We start from the raw sequence: 9,919 nt of genomic DNA on the forward strand, positions 1-9,919 counted from the left end.
AATACATCATTCGCAATGCTTCGTTGAGTTGTAAATGACATTAAGGACACTAAGTACACAGTTTTGTACCTTTGTCTTTTTGTCCGATTTTTTTAACACTTTTTCGCTTCATATAAAAAATGTTATCTTTATGATTAACCTTGGAGCTGGTTGATTTGGTTCATGATTTAAAACTTTTCTGAAGGATTCTATGGCATCCACGTAACCAAGATGGCTAAAAAAGTGGGCGAGCACAGCTGCACTCTATTGAGTCAAGCATCCGGTTGCTATTGGTGAGGAGCACTATTTGTATGACGCACAGAGTTGCTGCCTATGTATATTGTTCCAAATCAGTCACTTATGAGGTTCCATTTCAGGAGGCAGAAAACAGCAAAGGCAGCTCACTAGATTTGGGAACAAAGCCGTAGATCCTGTAGAGATCAGATATTTCAGGCCAGCCTTCACTCAACTGGATATTTCTGTCTTATTGTAATAAAATTCCACCACGTTCCAAATCGGAGAGTGATGACCGTGCATGTTTGGTTAGATTATGAGACCATATGGTGCACTACTTTCATCTTGAGTTCTCTCTTTCTTCCTCACACCCAAGAAACAAGGTTTTCAGGCTCATAACCCATTTAGGTATTGTGTGATCTACCTTAGAGACTGACATCAAACTCACAAACATGGACTCTCTAGAGGAGACTAATTCAAGCTGATGAGCACTGCATCACAGTATACACACAAGAGCAAACCAACCTGCTGTACTGACAGAGTACAACACAGTAAATTTGTCAGAGTAAAATTTACTCAAATTGAAGAAAATTTTACTCTATGCCAGATAACATTTGGTCCCTCTCTGAAAAGAGTAAAAGTTTCTCTTTTGATAGAGCTGTTTTTCCAGAGTTAATTATGCTCAATTTAGTGATAATATTTGACTCTTTCCTGTGATATTTGACTCTATTTAGTGTTTTTTTTAATCAACTCTCGTACAATTTTACTCAGTTCAGAGCTAAAAGAAATTGACTCTGCTACTTTTTAACTCTGTTCAGAGGATCTTCAAATTTACTCTGCCACAATTTACTTCCCCTCCAGAGTTGTTTATCATCAATTATGAGTGAACTACAAAGAATAACTCTATCCAGAGTTATTCTTCTGAATTACAACATTCATGTTTTACCCTCAAAAAGCCCTAAAATATAAATGAAAAACTTGCTTTTCAGTCTGAAAATAAAATCAACAACAAACTGTATACTCATGTCTCACAATTTTATTTTTCAAGTACCTGTTTAAACAATATTACACTTACACTTAATTCACTTGTGATCATAAAAAAATAAATAATGAAAACAATAATACAAAAAAAAAATAAATAAATTGTGATAGTGATAATGTAAGGGAGAAGACGAAGAAGAATTACATGAAACAATATGGTACAATATACAAATCAGAATCACAACCATAAGACATCAGAATGTCAAACAACTTGTGCAAAATATCCGTAATCTCCAAAACAGAAGGTGCTTCTGTGGTATGTGCAACTTTGTAAGCATGGATATGTTCAGCTAAACAAAACGTTTTCAGTGCAGTTGTTATCAAAAGGACCTGCTCATCTTTGATAACAATATTCTGGATTACATGAAATACAGGCATGTCATTCTGAACTTGAACACAAACCGCTAACCCTAACCGATAAGTATTTCCACAGCGCTTGACCCATTTCACATTTAGGACCTTAGTCCACATAGGTACATTAAGTTTCTCAGCCATCTCAGCACCAACTTCCATTTCATTCAAGGGGGCCATTTTCCCAGGACCTAATTTCATGTCATTTGGATCAAATGTTTGCCAAATGTAAGCCATTTGGCACTGGTGTTTCTTTGCTAATGTTTTCGTTATGTTTTTAAAGCTTTTCAACTGCTTTTTAAAAAAGTTATGCTTCGCTTCGTAACGCATGCACCAACAATGTAGCAGTGGTCCAATTTTCTGCATACAACTGGGGTAATGCACCATAAAATGATGCTTTGGCAACAAGTTCTTATCAGGAAACAAATGCTTAAACAAACTGTGGTGCTCTGCAATCAGGTGTTTCAAATAAATGGTGATACCAGTGGATATAACTGAAGAAAACACTATATTGACTATCTGAAGCAATAAAAATGAACAATACCAGTGCTGATCATTAGGACGCACAAGATCTCCAAACATAATGGGTAGATGACGCAGTAAACACCAGCTCTGAGTGGCATTTAAGCCCAGGTCATTGGAACCCTCTCTTAATGCTACACCAGGAGGTTTGTTGTTTTGTTCCATGAAGCCATAATTAAAACTCTGAATTCGTCTGTGTACTTCTGCTGATGTGGTGTAATTGTCAATCAGGTGCTGAATAAGTAATTTCATCTCATATTGTGCAACCCCCTCTAATATATCATGCATGATATCAACCGAAAAATTTGCAGTGGTGTGGAAATATTGCAAAGAATTTAAAAGGCAAGACTTTTTTACTCCCATTACATAAGGTAGACTGGGATTGCTCTGCATATTCTGACAGTGTTCAGCATGAAGTTCTTTAGTTCGCACTGACATCTTTGGACTATCTTCACTGAACTCTGTCTGAAAGTCTTCTTTCTCTAGTAGGCAAAAGCGGCAACAGTACCTAGCACTAAACGATTCCACAAAACCAAATAAAGAATGAACACCAAGGTTGTCACCAGTAACTTGGACAATGGTTCCATAAACTGTATGATCAAATAAAGGAATCTGAATTCCATTGGTTTCCAGTGTTGAGATATCCTGGACAAGCGGCCCTAGTATTTTATCAAACCCATAAGTTTTGATATCTTGTGCATGAAATAAAGCAACTAAATGGATATTTAGTAAACTCGAGTTGTATTTAGGGGAAATATTTCTAAGGGTAAAATAGATAGCTCCTAACTTAAGTATTCCTCATTTTGATCCAAGGGGGTTTGAGCATTCAAATTCATCAAAAAAAAAGCTGGATCTGAACTGCATGTCTTTGTTTTGAGAAGAGCGCATGATTCTTAAAGAATTCTCCATCGTGTATGTCATAAAGACAATTTGGTCTTTGTTGTGAATCTCTCGTCATCATATCTTTAATGTTAGGGTGCTTATAAATGGACTGTAATGTCTCAAGAATTGGTATATATACAAATTTATCCTTAACAATGGTTTGGGCATAAGTTCCAGTTGTTCTGTTACGCCGTGTAGCAAATCTTGTTCCGAGAACATATTCAACAGGATATATTTTTTCCCCATTTCTCTGAAAAGTACTGCATTCTCTTGCTCTCAGTGTTTAATGCCACAAAAGGATTTTGCATTTTTTCAAAACACTGATCAATTTGAGACTCAACAGCACTCTTTATGGGCTCCTCTAAAGATTTTTTCACAGATTCTTGAGTTTGACTATGAATGTCTCCAATCACTTCTTCTAGAGCACTAACAACATAGTTAATAGTTGTCTCTGCGACACCAGCAACTTTAAGTTCAGCTACCACTGTTGCACAACTGTTTACTATATTTGTTTTTAAGAGTACAGACTCACAAGGTGAATTTTGGTTTGGTAAAACACCTACATCCCCTAATGAAATGGAGTTGGTGGTGGATGAGCTTTCACCATAATCGGTGCGTGAACTGTCAATTGCACAACACTTGCTGAGATGCTTTCGTAATCCAGAAAAACTATGGTAAACATGTGAACAACCTCTTAGAGCACATTTTAACTTCAGACTTTTTCCTGGACAAAGGCCATGAACTAACTTAAAGTGCCTTATAAGGGCATTGGCACTAGCATGCCCCCTTTTACAAATGAAACAATTCATCTGCTCACTGGAGCATTCTAGCTCTCAACTCAGCCACTCTGGGATTCACCTTGGTGGTTTCAACATCTATGTCATAGACAGTGGTTTGCAGAAAGCTATACACATTGGTCAATTCCTGACAGTATGAGGTGCCAAAGACAAAGTGAGCTTTGAAAAGCTCATCAACACAGGCCAGTGAATTAGAGGCCTTACAGGGTAGAGCATGTTGGTCAATTACAATAAAACAAGACTGGACCCTACTTCTCTTCGGCCCAACAACAAGTAGATATGGCTGGAGACTCTCTCCAATGCTATCCAAGTGCCCTTGGATACTGGTTCCGGTCTGTAAAAGAATGAAAACACATTAGTGCCAATGTGACTTAACAGATAAAGTCAATATACAGCATGAATAAAGATACAGTGATGTCTTCCACCAAAGTTTCTCTATTACATACTTCCAACAGATTGTTACTAAGTATGTGTTAAGTAGAAAATAATAGCACAAGAACAATAATTTAAAGGACAGGTGATCTTTAAGAACCTGTATGAGAAGTAAGCATGTTCAAGGTCACATAGTAACACGACATTATGAACTAGTGTCATTTGATCAGCTTCATCAGTAGCTTCACCTTGATGAATTTCACAAGACAATCACATGCTTGTCTAGCTGAGATTTTTCCCGGTCTTTTGCGGCCTTGACTTGAGGGTGGCAAAAGGTGAACCAGCATCAGAATGGAAGACATATCGCTGTCCCAACCTGGAGACACGGAAAACAAAATAAACAAAAAAATAATAAAAAATAGGCTTTTAGGTTTGGTTTTTAGGTAGAAGGGGTTGAACATACCCTCCTACTCATTTTAACTTAACTTCAACTTGGATGATGTGCTGGTATAAATACATTAACCACTCCAGTACCTTAGTTTATACTGCACACAGATTCAGTATTAACAGCACATTCATGGCCAAGTCTTGATGACAACAGATGTGTGGATGAATTAAGGTGAAACCTCTACAGATACTGAAATGCGGTCATACAGTTAAACTTTATCTACAACATGTCAACCATGCGTCCCAAATGAAAACAATTTCAAACTGTAAATCTGCAACTCCTGTACTAGGCCTTTGAGAAAAGATCAGGGTAGAAATGTTAGAGAAACAGGTAATTATCATTCTAACAGTTTACCCATTGCAAGTCTGTGTTGCATAACTTGCATATGAATCATGCATGTCTAATGGGTAAAGTTGTGACCAAAATTGAAACTCTATATATCTGAATAAAGCTATGCTTTTCATGAATGCATAACTTCCTCTAAAACAATTTAGGGTATAGCACAATAGTTACCTTCTTCAACTTCAGTGGCTTCAGCATTTTGGATGAGGTCTTGGAGCTCACTAGTCTGTGTGAGGCCACGGCTCTGTGCAATAACCTGTGGTTTTATGTTGGTAGACCACTTCTCCAACAACTTTGCAGAGGTCGCATCACCAAATAGAAGTCCAAAATCTTGATCAATCTGTACAAAATAACAAAGATAATTAAAGTAGGTACCACAGTAGGAACTCACTTTGTTTACCTAACGAGTCTGTGTTACTGCAGAACAACAATAGCACTTGATTTCATATTTGTTTGTTTGTTTAAACAATTGAAGTCTCACATACCAAGCCTGGTATATCCATGAATCGCAGGAAAATGGATAGAATATCAGGTGCCTCTTTAGGGTCGTGCAGCATCTTCTGGCGATAGGCCAGTGTTAACCTCATCTTTTCCTTTACCACTGCCTCATCACCTGTATGCTTCATCAGGGCAATTGCTTCCTGACACTGACGTTCATCATTCAACCAGCTGTCTTCTTTGTAGGGATCCCTGTCAGCAGTTGGCCCACCTGAAAGTGTTTAAGACAATATGAAAACCACATTTGTAGTCCCTTTTCTTTCCAAAGCACAACATACCAACACTAGATACATGACAGGAAATAACATGGAAAACATGCATATATCCTAGAGTGACATTTAAATTTGCCCAACACTGATGATTATGCAAAGCATGTTTGCATTTAAAAAGAAAAGCGCTTATATACTATGTAACTCTTGACCTCATTCACAATATGACTTAATGACAGACCAATTTGGAACAAAAGAATACTTCAAAGACAAGTCACAAATGTTAAGATGAGTAAAATAATCAAGTTGTATGTTCATTTGAAAAAAAAAAAAAAAGTTATTCAAGCCTTGCAGCCAAGCTAATAAAAGCACTGACTAAACATCAAATATTGCACCTGTCTGTGGTTGCCGTGGGCGTTTCATCCGTCCCTCTGATCCTTCTTTCTGCAGCGTTTTAATTCTCCATGCCAAATATCCACTTCCATCTTCTGCATTGTAATAATGCTCCTATGACCAGAACAATACACAGACCTAGTTGTTATACATTACACGACTAAGGAAATAAATGCCGTATCAATTATAATGTAGATAATCTTTACTCTGAAATATACAGAGTATATCCTCCTCCTGTAAATCAAAAAGATTGAGAGGCAAAAGCTACTTACATAACCAAGTTTGCTCCTGGGGTCAGCCAAGTATGGGAATAGGGAGATGATTCCCTTCGCATATTCTTCCTTCAAACGTCGGGAAGGGCTTGTTCTACACACAAAAACATAAACCAATTACAACCCATAACATCATAAACATCAATTTACAAATTACTGTATGAACAACCTACCCATGTTCATTTGTCAAATGTGCTACCAAGATTTCCACCACGTCACGTCTTCTGCCATCTGACAGACTTTTAGTGCGAGCGTATTCATTTATGACCTTCTCGCCTCCAGGGCTGCTCTTTAGGATATCTTCGACCATCTGGAGAGGGAAATGATGTAATATTGAGCAGAGATGAGAAATTAACAACTGACAAGAGTATATAGTTCCAAATATCTTTACTATTTAAGTAATTCTATATAGATGTAATTCAGAGGCAAGATTGGTGATCCTTACTTGGGCAAGACGACGTTCCTCAGCTCGATTTTTTTCAGGAGGACTTCTAATCAACATTGCTGTGTCATCAGACTCTGATGTGCCCCCAGCATCTCCTAATGAGCTTGAGCTTAAAGAATCTTCAATATAAACCATATCAATGGTCTAATTATCTGTTCATACTACTTTGATAGCATGCTACACAGCTATTAAGAATTAGTCCAATAGACATATTAGCCTGTGCAAATCAGTGAATTGGTAAATATTGCTGAGAATAAACACAAAACATAATAAGCATGTCAAACAACTTACCATCAAAACTTGCTGTGCCTGGGATGAAAATTTCTAGGACACCAAGGTCTGGTCGTGTCAGCAGATATTCAAATGCTTCCTCATCAACTTCTGTCTTCGAGTCATCAAAGACTTTAACGTCCATTGTAGGAAGATCAAATTTCTTGGCAACTGAAGGAAGACAAACCACTGGCAAATTGACAAAGGACAGCAATGCCAAAAAACACAAACAGTTATTTTTATACCCCATAAGATACAATCATACACTTATTTTATTACTATTAAAAACTATTTTTTCAGAGGGAAAATTATTAAAGATTTTAACAATGTTAAAGTTTGTTATTTCTCACCACATTCCAAAAACATCTGAAATGTAAAAGGTGTTGGAGAAAAAATATATTTCTTGCTATCTTTGAACTTCACTCTGACAACATTGTTGGTTTGCATCCTGAAGGAACCAAAAAGACAAAGTTAAACAAAAGGCGATAACACTCACAATCAGATGAAAAAAAGAACATTCGTTAACCCTTTAGAATACTGTTCGGTCATTAATGAATAACTACACAGGAACAAATGAGTAATGCACTATTAACATTCTAGTAACTACTATTAACTAACAAGAAATTCTGATTAACGAATTAGTAAGAAATAGCGTTCAGTTGAATGAGGTAGTTCACTATTAGCTACTCAATAACTATTTTTTCATACCTCCCAGAGGACTACTAAGAACTACTGTATACAAGTTCATAATTAATGTGAATAATGTATAATATAAGGTAATGGTAACCCACTAGTAATGACTCAAGTATTACCAAATCCATCTGAAAGAATTACTATTCAAAATCTTACTAAAATCTCAAAAACTTCAGTCATTACTAGGGGGTTATCATGCTTTTCACTTTATAATACTGATCCAAATAATAAGTAGTTCCTTCTGAAGGATGTAGTAGGGTAACACTTGAGTCATTACTATCCAAAACCTTACAAAAGACTCAAAAGTTTACAGTGACTTCAGTCAATATTAGGGAGTTATCATGCTTTTCACTTTAGAATACTGATCAAAATAATTAGTAATTCCTTCTGAAGGATTTGGTAATACTTGAGTCATTACTAGTGGGTTATTTGTTCCTGTGTTTCCCATTATTCATTAATGACGGAACAGTATTCTAAAGTGTTACCGAACAGGCATTAGTGCACTACACAACATGAATTATCTTTGTTCACTAATGTGTTTTTAATTTGTAATAACTGTCTAATAGTTCTGTTAAGGCATGGTGCTCAATGCTCACCCACATAAAAATTGCCTCCAGCAATCCAATTAAGGCTAACGTTAACTTAACTCTTTACAGAGTCAAGTACATGTGGTGCACAACTCGAGCCGCTAGTCACAATAGTTTAGTGGACAAACATTTGATAGGCAGCTAGCTAGTTTCACTGTTGTCAATTAATGTTCATGTAATCTATATGTTAGCTTTTTGCTTTCAATATAACTTTGCTTAACTTAGTTCTTGAGGCCAGCTTAAATTAAGGTTAGGCTATGTGTTTGCCTCCACAGTGAAGCTAACATTAAATTAGCTAAAGTAGGTTTTAGTAAAGTTTTGGTGCACCACAGCATCTAACAAGTGATTAGTGAATTTTCCTCATTAGCTAGCATTGTGTCGAGCACTAACTTTCACGTTAAACTTCGCATCAAGTTAACATGAGAAAGCTATCTCTATAATATTCAAAAAACGTGGCAAACTGATCTCAAAACAGAGGCGAATATTATGAAAATGAATAAGACTTTGAAACTTTACTTACTTTAACATCCAGTAGAAGCGCAACTTCTCTTCTAAACCCACAAACGGCAGCGATCGCGATGGCCGTGACGAACAGTAATGGCGGATAAACTAAACTTTGGGAGGATAATTTTGGGGAGGAGTCACAGTTACTCTTTAATTTCGCTCCCACTCTACTGACACATTTTACTCTGTACACTCAAAATAGAGCAAAAACAACTATTTTTGAGGGGAAAAAAATTAACTCTGGAAAAACTACTCTGCCATTTTTCCTGTGAACATATCTCCAGCTCAATGGATCCACTCAAAAGCAACAAACATAACCAAAATGAAACATGACACACTGAGAGATACACATGCACTGTTTGGCGTTCTTCTCTCCCAGACACTGAGGAGCCAGAAATTGCTCAGTGCACTCACAGCACAATTGTATTGTTGCCAATTATTTTTGCCATTGCTTAGTCCACTTGTCAAATCACACAAAATAAAGTGGCCCCAGAATGTATTTGGACACTTAAGCCATACTTAAAAATGTATGAATGTCATTGCACTAGAGAACAAAATGTCAAATCAAGTGGTGTTTATTTTAAAGAAAGATGTCACAACTTTTGAGAAAAATATTTCATAAAAATAAGTTAGTTGGGTTACAAATATATGGTACATTCATGCCCCAGGGTTTGATTTGATTTTTCCTTTTTGTTATATGAAGGTCTTGAAACTTTTTACCAGGCCTTTGTCATTTACCTTGGTACTTTTCAAAAACCTTTTATGTACAGATTTAACTTTTTTTTTTTTTTTTTTTACCAGACCCAGACTATTAATCTAATACAAATTATTACATGTTTAACACCATGACAATCTAAACAAAGACATAACCAACTAAAAAACAAAAAACATTTCATTATTTATTGTGTGAAAAGCATTTCTATACAACTGTCCCACATTTGTGGCAACATTTCCACCACAGCAAACAATTCTGCCAATAATCTGTTTATTTTTTTATTTTTTTATTTTTTTATTTTATTATTTTTTTTTTTTATGTACTTGTTAACAAAGTCGACAAAAGTGTCAGTAAAGAGCATGCTT

General features: G+C 36.2%; 1 protein-coding gene across 2 annotated transcripts; it reads right to left on the reverse strand.

Annotated features, from left to right (window-relative positions):
• Nucleotides 1–3,384: 3,384 nt before the first annotated feature.
• LOC127414412 (uncharacterized) lies at nucleotides 3,385–9,040 on the reverse strand. 2 transcript variants are annotated; one of them, XM_051652421.1, is made up of 11 exons: nucleotides 8,856–9,040; nucleotides 7,406–7,503; nucleotides 7,077–7,244; nucleotides 6,786–6,904; nucleotides 6,514–6,650; nucleotides 6,341–6,434; nucleotides 6,071–6,182; nucleotides 5,454–5,677; nucleotides 5,140–5,308; nucleotides 4,427–4,554; nucleotides 3,385–4,140 (listed from the first exon to the last, which is right to left on the reverse strand). In XM_051652421.1, exons 1-11 carry the CDS (start codon nucleotides 8,861–8,863, stop codon nucleotides 3,823–3,825), a joined length of 1,575 nt encoding a protein of 524 aa, XP_051508381.1. In that variant the 5' UTR covers nucleotides 8,864–9,040; the 3' UTR covers nucleotides 3,385–3,822. The 2 variants fall into 2 exon arrangements, with proteins under 2 accessions (XP_051508381.1, XP_051508382.1); XM_051652422.1 differs by having other exon boundaries at nucleotides 7,077–7,226; nucleotides 8,856–9,036.
• Nucleotides 9,041–9,919: the final 879 nt, after the last annotated feature.

Source organism: Myxocyprinus asiaticus, chromosome 23, assembly GCF_019703515.2.
Source record: "Myxocyprinus asiaticus isolate MX2 ecotype Aquarium Trade chromosome 23, UBuf_Myxa_2, whole genome shotgun sequence".
NCBI lineage: Eukaryota > Metazoa > Chordata > Actinopteri > Cypriniformes > Catostomidae > Myxocyprinus > Myxocyprinus asiaticus.